Consider the following 20,470-nt stretch of genomic DNA (forward strand, 5'->3'; position numbering starts at 1 on the left):
AAGTAAGAGGCAGCAACTTCAATGTACATCAATACTAGTAATCTTACAGTAGTCTATAGTGTAAATGAAGGATTAAAAAACACTCTGTACCAGTATAATGTGTTCATTGCTATTTATGTACTCATTAAAGTTTGCCAACATTAAAGGACTTAACAACTTCACAAACAGTACCCAGTGCAAAAGGTATTAGCATACCAAAAGAAATGAGGCTGATGAACAAAAACCTCGTGGAAATTAATTCCACCACAAAGCTTGAGTGGAGGAAGTCTGGCTTCCCTCCCACAGGAGGGTTTCTAGGAAGTCTGTACGCAGCACAGAGGGGAAGAATGCGGTCACCATCCACTAATGGGAGGAGGATGACATGGCTCACTAAGCCAGTATTAGGGCACCTGGGGTATTGAGGCCCTTGTTTTCCCAGAAGCCACTGGGAAACAGCAAGTTCCTGGGATGAGCTGGTCATTTGCTTGAGTGTAGGAAGCCAAAGCCTGCCTCAGGGGTCCTCAAGACAAGCACACTCTACTTCAAGGATTAGCTCTAAAGGATCCCTGGAGCAGGTACCAGCTTGGCTCAGACAAGAGTCATGTGTACATAGTCTAGGCAAGTCACCCTTTGTATGGACTCCCTATTGTAGACAGGAATTTTCGGTGCAAATCCCCAACCCATGATAGGAATGGCCCCCTATGTTCTCACAGATGCTTGCCCTGAACCAAAATCAATTGTGAGCATGCTCCCTTAAATTTTTTTTATTGAGCAGGTATGACCAAGGTTACGCCCTTGTCTGAGATAAGCCAGTTTGGTGGAGGAAAAATAGAAAGGGAGATTGCCTCATACTTCTTGTCTTTACCATTGGTCAATTCCAAAATATAAGGACAAGAAGCCCACAGGGTGTGCGAAGCCAGCAGGTTCTTCTAGGCCCAGGATGATTGGGTCTGAGGTCATCCCAGGAGAGTTGTATAATCCAGTGCAGCCCAGCATCCACTGGGCCAATCCTGCTCTGCCTGACCTGGGTGTTACAGAGCAGCCTGAGCACCAGAATTAGTTATTTCCAATCGTGCAGTCTGCTGAGGAGCCAGACTGAGGTTAAAGCAGCTTTTTTCCCCAGAGTCTTCACTGATCTCCACGGGGAAAAAAGAAGTCCCCAGGAGTACCAAGGTCTTCCTGAGACTGAAGCCCCACCAGACCTCGCCCCAGGAGGCAGGCAGGAGAGGAAGGAGTGCATTGTCCCGGTGATCCACACCAAGGCGGCTCAGTGTAAACAAAGCCTGGTGTTGGGGACAAGAGGATGCGGCCTGGTGTGAGGTTTTCAAAAGAAGAAAACAACCACGTCTAGCACCTAGGAGGGTTTGCGTGGGTCTGCACAGCAGCCCCTCACCCTGACCCTTAGCGAGCAGAACAAGCTGTTTGGTGGCTTGAGTCCATGAGACATTGACAACTGAAAGAATTCAGGTGATCTACCTGAACGAGAAGTTTCTGTCCTAAAGTTCGTACCAGAAACCCAGAGGTTTACTCTATCATCTAGAACATAGACAAGCTCTTAAGTAAAATAAAGAATTATCCTTCAAAACAACAGTAGTGCCAGACTTCTAACTCGTGAATTTGTTCATGTGTCATTGCTGAACCTGAGCCAGGTGCTTGTAACGTGATCGGTCTATATACTAAAGTGTAATCAGTACATGAGTAAAAAAATGTTTAAAGTTCACCTTTGCAGGTAAGACTCAACAGAAGATTGTGCTAAAACCAAAACAAAAAAAAACTGCAGTCAGAGTCTGACCCACCACCACGTAGAGGCACCTCTGAAGACAGAGGGACTCAGCTTTGGGTACTTCGCGCTTATAAACAGCCTATTGCATCCTGAAGATGAATACCAGAATTCATCTAGAATTGGTGGTCTGGATTAAATAATATAAATAAATAATGGAATACAACCATTTCCCCAGGGAAGGATTTTGAACCAGAGGGAGAAATGGTAGCATTTTAGGCCTCTAAAGTCAGGTGCCTGGACCTGGTCAGAGGAAAACTTGTCATAAAAGCAGCCCCTTTGTAGAGACTCCTGGTTCAAACCTCAAGTACCAAGTTTAGAAACCACCAGCCACAGCTAACCTAGCTAGCACTCCCTCTTCCCCCAGTGCAACTCACCAAGTGTCTGTAAGGGCTACACCACCCAGCAGGAACAAAACAACCATTCCCAAGCCCTCCCCGCCCCCACCGTTAGGCTGGCCCCACACTCATTCTTCTTCCATAGCTTACCAATGAGAGTGATCACCTGAGGAAGCCAACAGCCCTCAACCCCCTTACATAATGTGTGCCAACAGGCTCCTTTAGTACTAGAGGGCTGGGTCCACACAGTCTTGTCATCTGGCCTTTGGTGACTGGCCACAGGTAAAACCTTCCAGGCCTCAGGGGACTTCATCTCTGGCCTCTAGTCAGTTTTCCTCTCGACCTTTGTCTCTTCAGCTACATCTAGCTCAGTCAGGACACAAAAGCAAATCTTCTGGGTGACTTTGGTGATAGCAGCTAAATAGAAAAAAAAGAGAACTTAGTAAACTGACATTCAGCTACAACCCCAATCTGAACACCACAAGGCTGTTTACAGCATATCTGTGGCTCCAGCTCCTCTCTCCCTTAGGTACCCTGTGCCAGGCTTGCCCCTCACCCCAACCAGCCTCAGCATCCCCAGTCCCGAGCCCAACCAGAGTCTTGACACTTAGATTGCACTTATAAGAGGTAGTGTTTTAACCCCAAAATAGGACTCTAAAGATAGAACTAAATAGAACTAAAATGATCATATCAAGATCAAATGGGAAGAAGTCATGTGGGGCAGTCAGGTCTCATGGCCTCTAGCACATCACTAGTTTGGAGGAAGCCAGCTACCACGCTCATCTCTCCCATGCACCTGTGAACACACACACACACACACACACACACACACACACACACACACACGCACAACCAGTGAGTGATGGGCAAAGAGCAGCTCACCCAGGATATTCCGGACAAAGAGTGGCCTCCGGGATTCTGGCAGGTAAACACCCAAGAAGTAGACGGGGATTCCGGAGAGGGCGATCCCAATGCCAATGAGGGAATTGATGGTGTCACCAAAGAGGGGCACAATCACCAGAAACAAGGAGCATATGCAGAACACGATGGGAAAAAACAGGCTCAGCTGAAATAAAGGGGGGTGAGATATCAGGTAATGTGGGATGGGGGAACAGGGTATGGAAAAGAAGGCACCTTTGGGAGAGGGCCCACCCTTCTAGTCTGCCCAGAGCCACTGACCTTAAGAGGCCGGGGCCGCTCGGGCTCCTTCCAGCGAAGGTAGAGCTGTCCAGCAACAGATAGGCCCACAAAAAACCAGTAGCTGAAGCTGAAGTAGTTGATGAGCAGGAAAACATCCTCCACAATGAGGTAGATGAGTGACATTGTGCACTGGATGGGGGAAGGAGGGAGGGAGCAGGAAAGGGCAATGTCACCACCAGGGACCCCACCAGATCTGCTGACTGCTGATTTAGCTTCACCAGATTACCTCTGACTCTCTCCAGTGACCACCTGCCACCAGAAAGGTCCATTCTCCACTTTAATCTTCGTGGTAGGCATCTCTCCCTCTTCAGCTGGAGGCCCATCCTCCACTCAGTGCCTCCTTTACCCTTCTGATGGCAGACAGTGAGGCCCTCCTCACTTCAACCCACTAACCTCAACATGAACCACAAGGTGCCCTCCAGGTCTTTAAACATGACTACTTGGCATACGAATGGGCAAATGCCTTGTCCTGGCACCTTAGAAATGCAGATTAGAGCCCTGGCCAGTGCGGCTCAGTTGGTTGGGTGTCATCCTGTGCACCAAAAGGTTGCTGGTTCCATTCCTGGTCAGGGCTCACATGCCCGGGTTGCCTCCATCCCTGATCCCCGATTGGGGGCATGCAGGAGGCATCCAATCAATGTTTCGTTTGCTGGCATCATGTTTCTCTCTCTCCCTTTCTCTCTAAAAATCAATAAAAGATCTTAAAAAAAAAATTCCAGGAGGAAAGTACCCTCTGTTTTTTTCAGATATTCAACATAAAACTAAATAATGAAGCTTATTGCTGATGGGGAGGATTAGTTGAGATAATGATACATTTAAGGGGCATATCATTATAATTGGCATATATAAAGTACCCCCAAAAAATAGCTATTATTATTTTTATCCCCAAAGAGCTGAATCCAGACCCAAAGGACAGAGCCTAGCCCCAAAGCTCAAAGTCCTGAAGGGCGGAACCTCTCTCCAAAGAGCCCCTGAGCAATCCGCATTCTTCCGGCAGGCCCAGGGAAGCCAGCCTAGGTGTGCCAGAGTGACTTCCACAGGCACCTCCCCCTGGAGAGTCAGCAGCCCTTTCAACCTCCTACTATTTTTATTAGATAAAAATTTGAAAACTGAAAAAATTTATTATTCAATAAGTTATATTGGCATAGCTGGCTAGCTATCTGAGAGCAAAAAAAGTAAGTGAATCCCCACCTCACCCCATACATCAAAATATAAATTCCAGAGGAATCCAAAATTTAATTAATTAAACCTTTTAAGACCTAATAACAAGAAAAATTAACTGTTTTTCAAATCTTGGAATAAGGCCTTTTTTTCTCAGCATCCCTGTTAGCTTTTATTTATATAATATCTTAATCCAAATTAGAAAGTGGTGGTCTTTCTTCAGAATGTTCCACCTGTCAGAATACTTCCATAATTTACTAATTTTGTTGGAATAAAACACTTTACTGCCATCTACTGTATGTGAATGTATGATGTCTATGACATGAATAGAGGCCACTAGGGTAGTTGGTGTTTAACTGATCTGGCTTTTCTAAATATGATTTTTTTTTATGTTTTTTTCTTTAGAGAGAGAGAGGAAGGGGGAGAGAGAGAAACACTGATGCTAGAGTGAAACATCGATTGGCTGCCTCCTGCACGTGCACCAACTGGGGATCGAACCCACAACCCAGGCATGTGCCCTGACTGGGAATCAAAATGGTGACCTTTTGGTACATGGGACAACATCCAACCAACTTAGCCACACTGGCCAGGGCTCTAAATATGATTTAATATTTCTTGTTAAGAGGAGGAGCTGGAAGAAGGAGAGGAAGAAGCCACTGACATAAAATAACAGATAGAGAAATCTTGCAAGTTCACTTTTATATTCTTTTATAGCATTTGCCTTCTCTAATAGGACTAGGTTTTACATTTACATTTTAAAATAATTTTAAGAAGAAAGAAGAAACACTGAGAGGATCAAGAACTATCTCAAGAAAGCTAGTATACCGCCCACCCAACAGTTTTGCATCAAGTCAGCAGGAGCAGTACAGAGATATACCCAGTCCCCACACTCCCCAGCAAAGCTTACATTGAACAATAACGCAGGGATGGGTGTAAAACGCTCAATGTGGATCATGGACAGAAGGTCTGGGAGGTGGCCCTCACGGGAGCCCACGAAGAACAACCTGGAGGGACAAGAAATGTGTAAGATCCTTTTTACTCAGCCACACAGCCACACTCCTCACTCAGACAAACGAGGCTCAGAGCTCCAGAATAAAGCAGGGAGCAGTCTCTCAGGAGCACCTCATGTTCTCTATGCACGCCCAATCCAACCTACCCCCTTCACCCACAGATGTCTCCACCTTCTTCAACCAGGGCACCTCACCATTATCCATAAATGCCCTACCCCACTGCTACCCAGGCACCACCATCACCCACAGACACCCCCACTTCTCTCAATCACAATACCCCACTATCACCCAATGAATGCTTCACTCTGCCATCACCCACTGGCATTCTAATCCATCCCACCAGAGGTACCCTCACTCTGCCATCCCATAAATTTCATACTTAACACAACGACTTTTATTTTTACTATGTTTTTATTCATTTTTTAGAGCGAGAGGAAAGGAGAGAGAGAGAGAGAGAGAGAGAGAAATATCCATTGGCTGCCTCCTGCACGCCTCCTACTCAGGTTCAAGCCTGCAACCCAGGCATGAGCCCTGATCAGGAATCGAACCTTTTGGTGCATGGGACCACGCTCAACCGACTGAGCCACACCTCCCAGGGAAACACAATGGCTTTTTAAAGAAAAGTAGCCAGGCTTCTCTTGTGTCCTCATATATCTTCTCTGAGCTCTTGATGCGTGATAGGCCAGAGCAAACCTGGACTCAAAGCGACAACCCAGGCTTCCTCTCTGCACATAAACAGCCCGACTGACTGGGAAAGGAGCAGCAGAGAAATGAGCACCACCCAGGGCCGGCAGCGTCATCATGCAGTACACAGCCCTCACAAGGCTAAGGGGTGGACTGGGGAACAAAAAGCTTCGCAAGAGATGACCATATCTGGGCCGGGAAGAAGGGCTGGAGTCTGGCAGAACGTGAGTGGTGGGTGGGGAAACAGCATGGGCAAAGGCAAACGGGGCTTGGAGGCGGAAGAGTGCGGCCTCCCTAAAGGCTGGTACTAGAACGCTTGTAGTCCTAGGATAAAGAGTGTGAGCGGTGTGCTGGGAGAACTTGCATATGAGGACATACTGTGGAGTCTGAACAGCATGAAGAGCCAGCCGTGGCTCTGAAGAAAAGGCCTGATAAGATCTGACGCAGAGACGCTGGTAGCATCAACAGGGAGAGACTAGGTATGGACAGAAGGCCAGGCAAGCTCATCCATGATAACTGCCATAAGAGAGGAGGCCTGCCCTAGCCAGTTTGGCTCAGTGGATAGAGCGTCGGCCTGCGGACTGAAGGGTCCCGGGTTCGATTCCGGTCAAGGGCACATGCCTGGGTTTCGGGCTCAATCCCCAGTAGGGGGCCTGCAGGAGGCAGCCAATCATTGATTCTCTGTCATAATTGATGTTTCTTCCTCTCTGAAATAAATAAAAATAAAAATAAGAGAGGAGGCCTGAATGAGGCTCAATGCCCTGGCTGAGGAGAGGACAGGATAGATGTGAAACCTCAATCAAATGTAGTGATCCTGTGTGTATTTGTGTGTGTGTGTGCACGCATATGCACACATGTGCACATACATACACTGGGAGAACAGGGTGAACACCAAGGATAAAATTAAGAAGCAAGGAGGACTGTCCTGGCCAGTGTGGCTCAGTTGGTTGAGAAATGTCCCAGCACAGAAAGGTTGCTGGTTTGACTCCTGGTCAAGGTACATGCCCAGGTTGCTGGCTCAATCCTCGGTAGGGGGGTGTGCAGTAGGCAGCTGATGGATGTTTCACTCTCACATCGATATTTCTCTCTCTCCCTTTACCTTCCTTTCTCTCTAAAAAATAAAATAAAATAAAATCAATAATAAACTATTCTAAAAAAATAAAAGATGAAGCAAGGGGGACTGATGGTCCACAAAATCACAACTGGACACAAGCGCATTTGGAGTGTATATTAAGTTTTAGATACTTGTGGGTCATCCAGGTGGAAGCATAGAAGTTGATGATATCATCTTTAAAGGTGCTATCGGGCAAGATGTTGGAGTTGGCTGACGAAGTTAATAATCTGTACTAAGTAGAGAAGAAATGTGAAAGAGAGGGTGCTGGAAGGGAGTAATGTGTAGGTGAGGCAAAGGTGTCTAGTACAAAGCCCAAACCAGCTGCGTGCGTTATAAAGAAAAACCGAAGGGGACAACACAAGCAGAAACAATTGTGCGTTATTTCCTTGACAGCACTGCACCTCCCTTTGTGTGCAGGTCCAGATTCTTACTCTCGAGTCCTCCCCAACCCCATGCAGTCAATGTCCCAAGATAGCTAAAGTGAGCCCTAACCGGTTTGGCTCAGTGGATAGAGCGTCAGCCTGTGGACTCAAGGGTCCCAGATTCGATTCTGGTCAAGGGCATGTACCTTGGTTGCAGGCACATCCCCAGTGGGGAGTGTGTAGGAGGCAGCTGATCGATGTTTCTCTCTCATCGATGTTTCTGACTCTCTATCCCTCTCCCTTCCTCTCTGTAAAAAATCAATAAAATATATTTAAAAAAAAAAAAAAAAGATAGCTAAAGTGAGGTTAGAAGGCACCTACCACCTAAATATTTGGAGACAACTGGCAAGGCCAACTGGGACGTTTTGAGCACCAATGAGTATGAGGCTAGGGCAGTGGTCGGCAAACTCATTAGTCAACAGAGCCAAATATCAACAGTACAACGATTGAAATTTCTTTTGAGAGCTGAAAACCGACTTCTGCGCATGGGCCACGAAGTTTCAATCGCACTGTACGTGCACGCCCGCACGTGGTATTTTGTGGAGGAGCCACACTCAAGGGGCCAAAGAGTCGCATGTGGCTCGCAAGCCGCAGTTTGCCGACCACTGAGCTAGGGGAAGTACTATCTTTGGATGCGGCAGCTTGTGAAGAACCACAAGGGGTAGAACCTTGGCCACACCAGGCTGAGGTGAGAGGAAATGATACTATATTCTTTTGCAAGACCTTGATTTCTCTGTCACTCTTGTTGCTCCCAGGAGGCCCCAAGTACATGGACTGGGGTGTCAAAACCAGTTAAGAAAAATAAACAGGACCAAACTTTCTCTTATCCTATCTGTTCCTGTGGCAAATCTTGACTGAATGCCTATTGCACTCCTGGCCTTGGGGAGAGCAACATTTATGGGGTGAGAAATCAGGAAAGAAGCCTTCTCAGCTGCCAGTGTCACAGAAGCCACAGGAATCGTTTCAGAAATGAAAGGTTGTCAGCATCACTTGCTTCTTGCGTCCAGTATTATAAGGACCGTGATGAAAGCAGGATAAGGAGGGGTCACTGGTACCCTTAATAAGAACATGTTTTAGGTACTAGAAGCCAAAGTGTAATGGGTAGAAAAATGAATGACCGGTGAAATACACACTATTCCCTCAAGAAATGTGCCCAGTAAGGAAGAGGGGAGCTGGGAAGAGCTCTTTTGTGACTTCTCTAAGTGGAGATGAAAGAAGCTTGTGCAGAGATGGCTCCAATGGGTGAACATCCACCCAAGAGAAGGGCCAACTGATGCACCACAGTGCTAAGGAAGGGAAGTATGTAACCTTGACACCAGGTAGCAGAGTGAGCCCAGCAAGGCTCCTTTCTCTGAAACAACAGGAAGGACAGTCTCTGCACAGAGAGGAGAGAAGGAGCCTACGTGTGGGCCTCCGTGTTTTCTGTGAAGTGAGGGCGAGAGTCACCTTGTACCAGCACCTGGTCCACAGCCAGTGCTCGCTAATCATTTACTGAAGGAATGAATCCTGGGGCTGTGCCATAACCCACAAGGAGCCTAGAAGCTGGTTCCTGTCAGGGTCCCTAACCCAAGCTATTACCTTCTTCTCTTCCACCTCCTATCAATCTGTCCTTGGTTAGAGCATCGTCCTGATTCGCCAAGGTCATGGGTTTGATCCCAGGTCAGGGCACATACAAGAATCAACCAATGAATGCATAAATAAATGGAACAACAAATGGATGTTTCTTTCTTTCTCTCTCAACTCAATAAATAAAAGCATGAGCTACCAGCACACAAACATTTACACAAAGGCAGACGCATGCACATTGATGTGCATACACACACACACACACACACACACACACACACACACACACACACACACCGTGTCTTTCTAAGAAAGGAAGGAAAAGAAGAGCTCTTATGGGCTCACCTAAAGCCTCAGAGAATAGTGGAGTCTGTTACCAGTGAGACAGAGACACAGTACCTTGATGAAGCAAGGATAGACGCATTGAGGCCCCCAAAGCAGGACAGGGCAACAGCAATGGGAATGGTCCAGCTGAACATGCCAAATGTCTGGTCAGCAAATGTCTGGGGGCAGAACACAGAGGCGCACTCAGCATAGGATGGGGTTTCCTAAGCTTCTTGCATCTAGGCTGTTGGGACAAACACAGTCACTGCTGAGCAGCCCACCCTCTGGCTGAGACCCCCTCACCTCGCCTGCAGAGCTGGGGTGGCTGCAAAAAGACCGAACCATTCAGTGTCATAGGATGACGAGCAAATGGGGATCCCAAGAGACTCACCACAGCCACGGCGTCACTGTCAAGGACATCTGAAATGCTCAGCACTGTGTAATAGGCCACGTTGGTCAGAATGTAGATGAGCGTCACAATTGGCATAGAAATCCCAATGGCCAGGGGCAAATTTCTGTCAGCACAAGTGAGACAGGACTACCTAGAACCAACCTCTCCTTGGGGTCAAAGTTCACCCAGGGATTTTTTTTCTGACATTTAACAGTTCCCTGGCCTCTGGCTCTTTGAGGTACTTCTTCCCATTATGTCTTAGGATGGGTATGTATCCCATGCCCCTGGGCTCTCTAGAGAGAAGGGGAAGAGAAACCCTTCTCTGTGGAGATAGCTCATGAGCTCATGATCAATATTTGATGCTCGCCACAATGGGACCCATGGGTCCCACTGGAGAAGGAGCAATGTCCTCTAGAGATCAGAGGTCAGGCTGAGTGCCTGGCTGCCCAGAATAAACTTCTGGCTCCCCAGGCCTCAGGGTCAGTACCAGAGTGCAAGGTCCCAATACCTTAGCCCCAGCGAGATCCGCTGGACCTCTCCTTGAGGAAGAACCTGGTTTCCTCCAGTATGACCATGAGGGTGAGGAGCCACAAGCTTTCCTACCTTCACTCATTCCCATCCTAACCCCTAATCCCTCTGAGCTGGAGAAGGAGGAGGGAGGGATGAGAGACAGAGGGACAAGGGGAAGGAAGAGGGCGACCTTGCCCTCTACCAGCCGTTGCAGCCACGTTGGGGAGTGAGAGCTGGGGAGTGGGAGGGTGAGCCCACCTTTACCTTTCTGGGTTTTTGATTTCTTCTGTTACAAAATTAAGGGTGTCCCAACCTGAGTAAGAGAAGAGGGCAGAGTAGAGGGCGAGAGAGAGGTTTCCCATGTCCCAGGAGGAACCCTCAAAGGCGTCCTGAAAGTGCTCAGAGCGTCCTGTAGGAGCAAAGGTGGGGGCGGGGGGGAATTTCAGGGACAAGGAAGGGAAAGAAGGAGAAGAGGGAGTAGAGATGGAAGGTGTAAGAAGAAGGGAAGGATGGGGAGAAGGAAGGAAGAAAGAGGAAGAGAAGATGGGAAAAAAGAGAAAGGAAGAGGGTCAAGAAAAGAAGGGAAAAGCAAGGGGGAAGGGAAAAGGGGGAAAAAACAACAACATAATTTAATACCAAAAAAGAAAAACAACTACCAGCTCCCTACCCTTAACCCCACCCCCGCTCTCTCAGGAAAGTTCATATTCCTTTACTAAAACCAGACAATCTCAGATAAGGAAGGGGCCTCCCAGCTGCCTCTGATGTGACACCTGTTCCAAAGCCGTAGTGAATTTCCATTTCCTGCAGTGACCTCAGAGCAGGCCACACCTCTTCCTCCTATTTTTTAGAAAGCACCCTGTTTACCATTAAAAAAGTCATTTTTCGCTAACAATTACACTTCCTGTGGAACCACCTCTTTGCTCAGACCACTGCGCAATTTGGTCAAACAGTTTCTCAGTCTCAGGGAGAGAGAACTCTGTTGCTCTACTTGCAGTGGCTGAGGATGGGTGGGGCAGGAAATTACAGACGATGTAGGAACTGGGGTCTTATTTCTCACTGGGCCTGGGGTTGATCTGGGTCACCTCCACCCTTGAAGCACCAGCCTAGGCACTTGTCATTCTCCTTGGAGACCTCCAGAGACCATACGGACTTGAAAGCCCAGGATGGGGCAGCCAGCTGCCCAGTGGAGAGACTTCCTGGACACACTGCAGGTTTCTAACAAGACCCAGACTTCTAAGGGAGCCTGCTGTCACCCCCTGCAGGAAGCCTAGACCCGTCCCTCAATGCGGCAAAGAGGGCTGGATGTTCCTGAGACTTTAGGGACAGCCAGACGGTTGGCTGTATGTGCTAATGTGGCACATGTGCAGAGGTGCTAGACCAGCTGCTTAAGAACTGCACGGGCACTTCTTTAAAACAGACCTTTTTCAACTCCGAACCAACCAGAGTTTGATCCAATAGGTCTGAGATGGGGGGTCTCAGTGCTCCAGGTGATTATAAACACAGCCAAGTTTAGAGAATGGTTGTAAATGATTACGACAGCCTGGGCTGAGGGCTTCTCCAAGGACTCAGGAGATCCTGGGAGGCCTGTTACCCGCACGGCCAGTTTGCGCTGATCCAGGAATGAAAAGCTTTTAAAGCCAGCCTGCGGAAAAGTCGGTGCCAACTTCACAATATTTTAATATTTTTCTAAGAGCTGACTTTGGGAGGGAATCCTGAATAAGAGCAAGTCCAGATGAAATAATCATTCGTTTTCATACCCTATACCCTCCCCGCCCGCCCCCCCGCCCCCCCCCCCCCCCACACACACACACCCTTCCAGCTAAATCTTCCTACTTGCTGCCTGGCAATCACAGACCAAAAATAGGAGCCAGAACAGGGTCCACTCTATGCCCGCTGTTTGCTTTTATGACCCAATTACGACCCAAGTTCCAAGAGCTCTCAGCCGGCTTCTTGCAGTGCTCCTAGCCTAGGGGCTGACTCATGTCCTTTTGGCCAAGCCAGCTGCCCAAGAGGCCCAGGAACAGATGTCCTGTTCTCACTGACACAGTCTACCAAGTACAAAGAGCTGAACACAAAGCTCAGAGAATCCCCACGTCCTCCTAAGGGAATCCGGGGACCTTCCGGAGTCATCCACCCTCCTTCCCACCTCAGACCCTTCTTACCCTGGCACAGTTTAACAAGGCCCATGACAATGATGGCAATGAGCGCTAGGACCTTCGCGTAAGTGAACGCATCCTGTACACGTGTGCCCCATTTGACATAGGCACAGTTCACAAATGTCAGCAGACCTAGAAGAAAAACCATACAGTCACTGGCAGGCTCCAGCTGAGGGCACAGAGGCCCAACCTCCTTGCCAGAGTCTATCACTTCTGCCCTATCTGCCTAAAGCAAAGAGGCCAATGACTAGTCAGAACCAGAACAGGCAAATGGAGGGACAGCTCCCATGTGCCCCAGCTGAGAGTTCCCATGAACAGCCCCTTACTGTTGACAAGTAAAGATACAAAGGCATGACACATATTCATAAATTCTTTTTTGTTTTGTTTTGTTTCTTTAATCCTCACTTGAGGACATTCTTTCCATTGATTTCCAGAGAGAGTGGAAGGGAGGAAGGAAGGGGAAGGGGGAGAGAGAGAGAACATTGATGTGAAAGGTACATGCCCTTGACAGGGAATTGAACCTGCAACCCTTCAAATCCACAGGCCGACGCTCTAACCACTGAGGAAACTGGCCAGGGCCATATTCATAAATTCTGACAACCAGACCATTTTTGGAAATTTCTCCCAGGCCCACTCAGACTCCCAAGGTCCTAAACCACCCAAGGCACAAGTCCTGCCCGTGGCCACATTAGAGAGTAGAGACAAGAGAGGCCCATTAATGAATGAGGTGCATTTGAATGTAGGTGGCAGGTCACCTAGGAATTAGACAGTTTTGTATAAAAGTGTAAATAAGAAATGTCATGTGCCTAAGCATTTCACATACATCCTGTCAATTAATTCTCACAACCACAAAATATAGACATTCCTATTTCCATTTTATAGATGAGGAAACTGAGGCTGAGAGGTCCATGAGGAAACATGGACCCCACTGATCTCTCCCAGTCCCCACAATTCTCGGTGGGGTCCATGAGAAGTGAGCTCACCTGGGCATTCCCTGGGCTCCTGTCAGCACCCGTGGCTGTATGTTCCAGTTCCTCACACACCTCAGCGATACCCGGGCCCTATGTGGAGGGCCTCAGCACTTTACCCCTGGTAAATAGGTGCTGCTCTGATCCATAGGGAAGACACAAGAGCAATACACAAGGGGTTCCAGACCACCCCTACCTATTCCTACCTATTTAGAGAGTCTGGCACTCTACTTCACCAGACTCTCTCTTTACTGGTGCCAGATCCACAGGAAAAAGAAATGTCCTCCTCTCCTCCTGCCACAGCCACAGCAACTCTGTCACGGTCTAGCTCTATCCCCACTTTCTCTGTAAAACCTTCCCCAATCAGACCAACCAGTGGCTCACTGAACTCTCCCCCGCTACCCCTGCAGCACTCTCACTTCACAGCACAGCTTAGTGCCTCAGGCTGTGGTCACAAGACCCTCTGTCTCAGGAAGGTCTGTCTCTCCCTTGGGCATTTGAGTGGTGCTTCTTGAGATCATAATTCTTAGGGGGAACAAAAGCATTTTGTTTTCTTTTTTTTTTTTTTAATATATTTTATTGATATTTTACAGAGAGGAAGGGAGAGGGATAGAGAGCTAGAAACATCGATGTGAGAGAAACAGATCGATCAGCTGCCTCCTGCACACGTCCCACTGGGGATGTGCCTGCAACCAAGGTACATGCCCTTGACCGGAATCGAACCCGGGACCCTTCAGTCCGCAGGCCAACGCTCTATCCACTGAGCCAAACCGGTTTCGGCACATTTTGTTTTCTTAAGCTTACTGCCAAACAGAGAGGGGAAATGGTGAACTCTGTTAGAATCAAGTCGGTGATGACCTTCACTTAACCTTGAATTCCCCGGAATAAGACAAGTGTCAGAAACTTGGACATCCTTCCACTCCATGGAGAGAAAGGCTAAGGCCAGCCTGTGGAAATAAAACATGGTGGCTGAACAGCTTCAAAAACACTTGGAGAGCTTTCACTACATACTCTGGCAAATGACACAGATGCTTGCTAGAACAGTCATAGGAGGTGGGGGTTGGGGGGGGGGGCGAGGGTGAAGGTCAAGGGGAAGGGGAGAAGACCAAAGGAATGCATGCTGCTGCAGGTCTTCCCAGGGACCTGCCCTGCTAACCAAAGTGTGTGGGGCTAAGCCTAGATCAGCTGTCAGAAGGATTACCTAGTTAATAGGCACCAGTAATCTACAGGCCCTTGTGCAATACAGTAAGCATATTGTGAGATGCCTGCCTCTCTGCCGGGCCCCTTCGCAGGAATTGCTCCCCCACCTCTATTGTGCCTGACCAAGCCAGACACTGGACCCCAACGGAGCCTATTGGATCATCCTTCCCAGGAACATGGAGTCGGGATACCCAGAGACAGAATCTATCTCATAGCAGCAAGTCTGTCACATACAAACCCTGTAACAAAGGAACCACAAGAAAGCAGAGGAAGGAAGCAGGACCACGGAAATAAGAATTGAGAGGGTGTACAGCTTGTGATAAAAGTCTGACACAAAGACATAGAGAGATAAGAGACAAAGATGAGGAGGCGAAGACAGGGAGAAAGGGACAGAAAGAGAAAGGTGGACATACACACGAAGAGACTGTGCTCCTGGCTTGTAGCACCAAGATGTGGCTGCAAGATGGGAAGAGAAGCAGACATACTCCTTAGCCACACAAACAGGCACTCCCTCGCACTTCTGCTCCTTCTCCCACCTTCTGCCCTGCCACACACTTCCCCCATGGCTGAGTCCTCTCTGCACACAGTGGGAATTCACCACGATCAGTGCTGAAGGAACGAGTGAAGGCCATGCCTCGTGGGAGTCCCTGCAGAGGACCTTCTGAAGACCAGCTGGAAGGTACCATTGAGCCTGGTCACCGTGGCTGCCTCTGGGGAGGAAGACTAGCGCTTGGAGAGGGAGGGAGACCTTTTCCATCGTATGCCCTCCTATACTTAGACTTATTTACCATGCACAGATGCTTCTTTGTCAATAAAAATAAAAATACTTAATGAACAACATGCAGCCAGTCAGGGAGCAGGGTCTGGAATAGGCTGAGGCGAGTAAGGTACCTGGGACACAAAAGTTAGGGAGGCACTCACTGTCAGAGGGCCACTTGGCAAACCATCCTTAAATGCTGGCCCCAGGCGCCTTGCTTGCTTCACCCAACACTCAGCCCTGCCAGAGAACAGAGAGCTCTGAAAACAGTCTACCAAGCAGCAGTCGAGGCCTCTGAATGTTTTCCTGATTCTAATTAAGAAATAAAATTTCACCCCACTGGCGTGGCTCAGCAGTAAACTTATAAAAAAGGAGGTCACGGCTCAATTCCTGGTCAGGGCACATGCCGGGGTTGCAGGCTCAGTCCCAGTACGGGGTGTGCAAGAAGAAGCCAATCAATAATTCTCTCTCATCATTGATGTTTCTGTCTCTCTTCTCCCTCTCCCTTCCTCTCTGAAATTAATAAAAATATGTTTTAAAAATATTTTTTAAATATACTTTTCGTCCACAAATAATAAAACACAAATAAAATTTCACCAGCTGATCCTCACTCCTCCATGCCTCCCAGAATGTCCATGTGAGGGGTCTTCAAGGCTCTCTGGGAACTAGTTGCTAAGAAAGGAGTATTCATTCAAATAGCAAATCTAGACCCAATCCCAAAGCAGAAACAAATCCCCAAGTCTCTCTGTGGCAAAGACCACTAGTTATCTTCTAGTATCTGTTTTTCCATTTTATCTTAGTAATAGAAATTTTAGCCAGAGTCATGGTTGCCCCCAAACAAAGTGGACATTGCCCAGCCTCTCCTGCGGGGAGGTATGGCCAGGTAACTAGGTTCCTGCCCCAGGATGCAAGCAAAAGTTTCAATGTGTGGACAAAAAGGGGCCACATGCTAACCTAACTCAGGGAAGGCCTGTGTGGTGCGGCTTTGCAAACTCAAGAGACCTAAAGTAACCACAAAGGATGGTCTGAAATTAACACCTTTGATTAAAAAGCAGTTTAATTAGTGGATAGTCATGTCCTAGGCCAGTATCTTTTGCATCTAAGATATCATACCTGTGGAATGTCAGGGTAACTTGTAACTTCACTTTTTCCAGAACTCTCAAGGCACAACTAATGTGTCAGAGCACCAGGGTAGAGACCACAAATTCCCTCACTGTTAGTTGTTAATTGTTGTTAATTGTTACTAATCTTATTAACTGTTGACTGTTAAGTATCCTGTACCCACCTATGTAAAAGAAGTATGTGTCGAGCCCAGCAGGTGTGACTCAGTGGTTGAGCATCAACCTATGAACCAGGAGGTCAGGGTTTAATTCCTGGTTAGGGCACATGCCTGGGTTGTGGGATGCAGGAGGCAGCCGATTCTCTCTCATCATTGATATTTCTATCCCTCTCCCTTCCTGTCTGAAATCAATAAAAATATATTTAAAAAAAAGAAAAAGGATGTTATAAAAAATAAAAATATGTCTGTCAATTTAATTTTTATCCAATCCCAGAGTTTTCCTGCTTTGCTTTCTCTAATCTATCACCAAAGGATTTCATGTAACCCACTTACATCTCCTCCTTTGAATGTAATGTATAAAACAAGGTGAAAAACTGCCATTCTCTGGAGCATTAACCCAATACGTTGAGATTCTGCTTCCCAGCTGTGGTCGACAGTTTGGCTCAAATAAACTCACAAAAATTCTTCACATGTTTGAATGTTTTCATACATTAGCAATATGAATAAGACCTCAGGAAATCTCTTTAAAGGGTGAGGCATGCCTTTCTTTGTTCCTCCTCTCAGCCATGATGCGGACATGACAGCTTGAGCTTGAGTAGCCAGCCTGAACCACCAGCTAGAAATCACATGCTGAGGGCAGACCCGTAAGGCAGAGGGAAGGAACCTGGCTCCCTGAAGGATTACGAAGTCATCCTGCAAGCCCCACACTGTCTGCTTTTAACATGTGGAAGAAATAAATTTCAATGAGTGTGAGCCATGCTGCTTTTGGTTTTCAGTGTTTGAAACACAAACTAATCCTGAATAATACATGTGCCCTCAGACAGACCTGCGCCTCTCATATTCTCTGACGAGGAACTGGCCTGGCAACCTGAAGTTGTAGTCCCAGTTCTGTGGACAGTCACAGCTCCCTCTTCCCACAGGCCACAGGGAGGGGAAGGAACCGTTCCATACCCTCCTTCTTCTTTCCTCCTCCCCCTCCTTCCCCCTGCCCTCCTCCTCATTGTTGGCCTTGACAAACAAACCCTCAGGGGCAATGGAGTCTCAACTGTGAAGAGGCTTCTGCTTTGATGCCTCTGTGTCAGTGCTGAACGTCCACGCTGAAACCATCACAGCAAATACTCACCAACGATGTGTGTGAGGCTACATAAAAAGCAGCATCCCACAGAGATAAATGTACTGACAATAACTAAGCCAGAAACATACACTTCTGCAGTCAAATCAAGTACTGGGCACCTATACTTACAATGCTGGGCACCTGGCCAGAGAGGTGACCTTTGGACCTCAAGAACTACCGCCCTAGCTGGTGTTGCTCAGTGGTTAGGGTGTCGACCTGTGGAACAAAGAGTCTCTGGTTCAATTCCCAGTCAGGGACACATACCTGGGTTGCAGGTTCGATCCCCAGCCGGGTCTGGGCACGTGCGGGAGGCAATTGATGTTTCTCTCTCTGTCTCTCCCCCTCCCTTCCTCTCTCTCTAAAAATCAATGGAAAAAATATCCTCGGGTGAGGATTAACAAACAAAAAAAGTCCTCAACACTTGGTGGTAGATTAAGGGTGATTTGAGGCTAAATTAATTTTCTCCTTGATGAATATGTTCTATAATCAGAAAACCATTCCCTTTTTTAGAGAGCTCAGTCAGGCCAAAGTCCCCCTGGCCCAATCCTATCAGATATACAACTGAGTACCCACCCCCCCTCCTCCCTGGGGTATCTGTGGAGGGGTTCCCTTTAATATTTGTCTGTAACAAATGCCTTAAAGTTAGGAGGCACAGTGTACGGTACAACCCTTTATAATCCAGTGCTCTCAGTCTATTTTTAACTCTGTGGATAAATTACATATACTGCCAAAACTTTTGCAAGCAGAGATATGGAAAGAACACAGTATAATTAAGTGCCTTTGGCAACACAATGCTAAGGAACACAGGGAATTCTGGGCCACTTCACAGCTAAATAAAACACAATCTCTAGTGGACTGGGGAAATTCACAGCAATCTCTTTCCCTTTCTGTGACTTCACACAGAATCCCTCCTTACCACCTTAGGAGAGAAAAATGAAAATAAAGAGGGATCCACTGGGATCTCTTAGGTTCTGTCCTCAAAAACCCAAATACAGGGTAGAAGCCACCCACCTGCCTCTCACTGGCCCCAGGCAGGACTTGTTTACAAAGTCAGGGTAAAGAAATCTGAAACACCAAAGGGGAAAAGCCATTTTGGTGTGGTGCCTGTTGCTTAGAACTGGCTGTGACAGTGGCCTGCGGGCCTGAGGGATCACCCACAATCTAGAGAAGCCAATTTCCTCACGGATGCCTTTAAACTGGTTTAAGATAAAAAGCTGGGAAGCAAAATAACATTTTTTTAGCAGCATAATCAAGGTCTCACCACTTATGGTTTTTTCCTGGGTTAAGTTATAACTAGTGATATTGATTCCAATCAAAACACCTACAAGACAAATATACTAGTAAGACATGCACCGACTTGTCACAGACTGGGGAACAGAACTCAGGGACAGCCCAGAGTGAAAGGAATGTGAGGTATAACAGCCACAAACAAATTTAAACTTCTCCCACCCCGTTCTTTACCCTATCTCAGGACCAAATGACTTCGGTGAAATTACTTCTTGAGCCCAGCCGGCATGGCTCAGTAGTTGAGCACTGTCCTATGAACCAGAAGGTCACGGTTCAATTCCCGGTCAGGGCACATGCCCAGGTTGCGGACTCCACCCCTAGTAGGGGGCGTGCAGGGGGCTGATCAATGCATTCTCTCTCATCATTGATGTTTCTATCTCTCTCTCCCTCTCCCTTCCTCTCTGAAATCAATAAAAATATATTTAATATTTTTTTCCAAAAAAAGAAATTACTTCTTGAAGAGATATAATACCTCTTTTCCTCCCAACAAGCAAAATATGCTATTCAGCATAAGGTACTATTAGCATTATTAAACTAACCGCCAACCCCCACCAATACTCCCCCAGAGCCCCCAGACTTACATATGCAAGCAGCAGCGAGGAGACGGCAGGCCAGGTAAGGGGGATCACAGGTAGGAAAGGAGGGCTGGATGATGTAGTTGGCAAAGGTGATAGCGATGATGGCCTGACTGGTGGGCTCAACGATTAGCAGGGAGGCCCATAGGCGGATGAAGGCAATGAAGCCCCCAAAGGCCTCTAGAATATAAGCATAGCTGGCCCCAGATTTGGTGATGGTGGTCCCCAGTTCTGCATAGCAGAGGGCACCCACAACAGAGAAAAGCCCGCCAATGGCCCATATGACCAGCGACAACCCATAGGAAGCCGTGTGTACCAGAACGCCCTTGGGTGAGACAAAAATTCCTGAGCCAATCATGTTGCCCACCACCAGGCTGACCCCATTCAGCAGAGAGATCTCCTTCTTCAGCTGCATAGTTTCCGTGGTCCCTTGAGGTGTCATGCTATCATCTTCCTCCCTGGGCTGGTTGGCCTCAGACATGAACTGATAGGTGGACGCTGTGCTCTCCCTGGCTTCCATGGCAAATAGCTCCTTCACACCAGTGTTGACTACAGCCTGGCAAAGAATATAAGTATGTCAGTCTAAGGCAGGGGCTGGGGAGGTGCTAGTTTAGACCTGCAAGGCAGGCAGATTTCCCTGCCCACCTCTTATGTG

The 20,470-nt window shown here is 47.7% G+C and overlaps 1 protein-coding gene across 3 annotated transcripts in view; it reads right to left on the reverse strand.

Moving 5' to 3' along the window:
• Positions 1-89: 89 nt before the first annotated feature.
• SLC7A6 (solute carrier family 7 member 6) overlaps positions 90-20,470 on the reverse strand; it is a 37,690-nt gene continuing 17,309 nt past the window's right edge. Inside the window, exons 2-10 of one of the 3 annotated variants that reach the window (XM_080645664.1) lie at positions 19,822-20,371; positions 12,642-12,767; positions 10,744-10,888; positions 9,970-10,093; positions 9,654-9,757; positions 5,366-5,462; positions 3,277-3,426; positions 2,980-3,163; positions 90-2,514 (exon numbers count right to left, since the gene is read on the reverse strand). In XM_080645664.1, coding sequence (XP_080501790.1) covers positions 2,420-2,514; positions 2,980-3,163; positions 3,277-3,426; positions 5,366-5,462; positions 9,654-9,757; positions 9,970-10,093; positions 10,744-10,888; positions 12,642-12,767; positions 19,822-20,335 — 1,539 coding nt within the window. In that variant the 5' untranslated portion in view covers positions 20,336-20,371 and the 3' untranslated portion in view covers positions 90-2,419. Of the gene's footprint in view, positions 2,515-2,979; positions 3,164-3,276; positions 3,427-5,365; positions 5,463-9,653; positions 9,758-9,969; positions 10,094-10,743; positions 10,889-12,641; positions 12,768-19,821; positions 20,372-20,470 lie in introns of those variants that run through there. The other 2 variants (XM_080645665.1, XM_080645666.1) reach the window with 2 other exon arrangements.

Source organism: Plecotus auritus (genome assembly GCF_963455305.1).
Source record: "Plecotus auritus genome assembly, chromosome: 10".
In the NCBI taxonomy this organism is placed as follows: Eukaryota; Metazoa; Chordata; class Mammalia; order Chiroptera; family Vespertilionidae; genus Plecotus; species Plecotus auritus.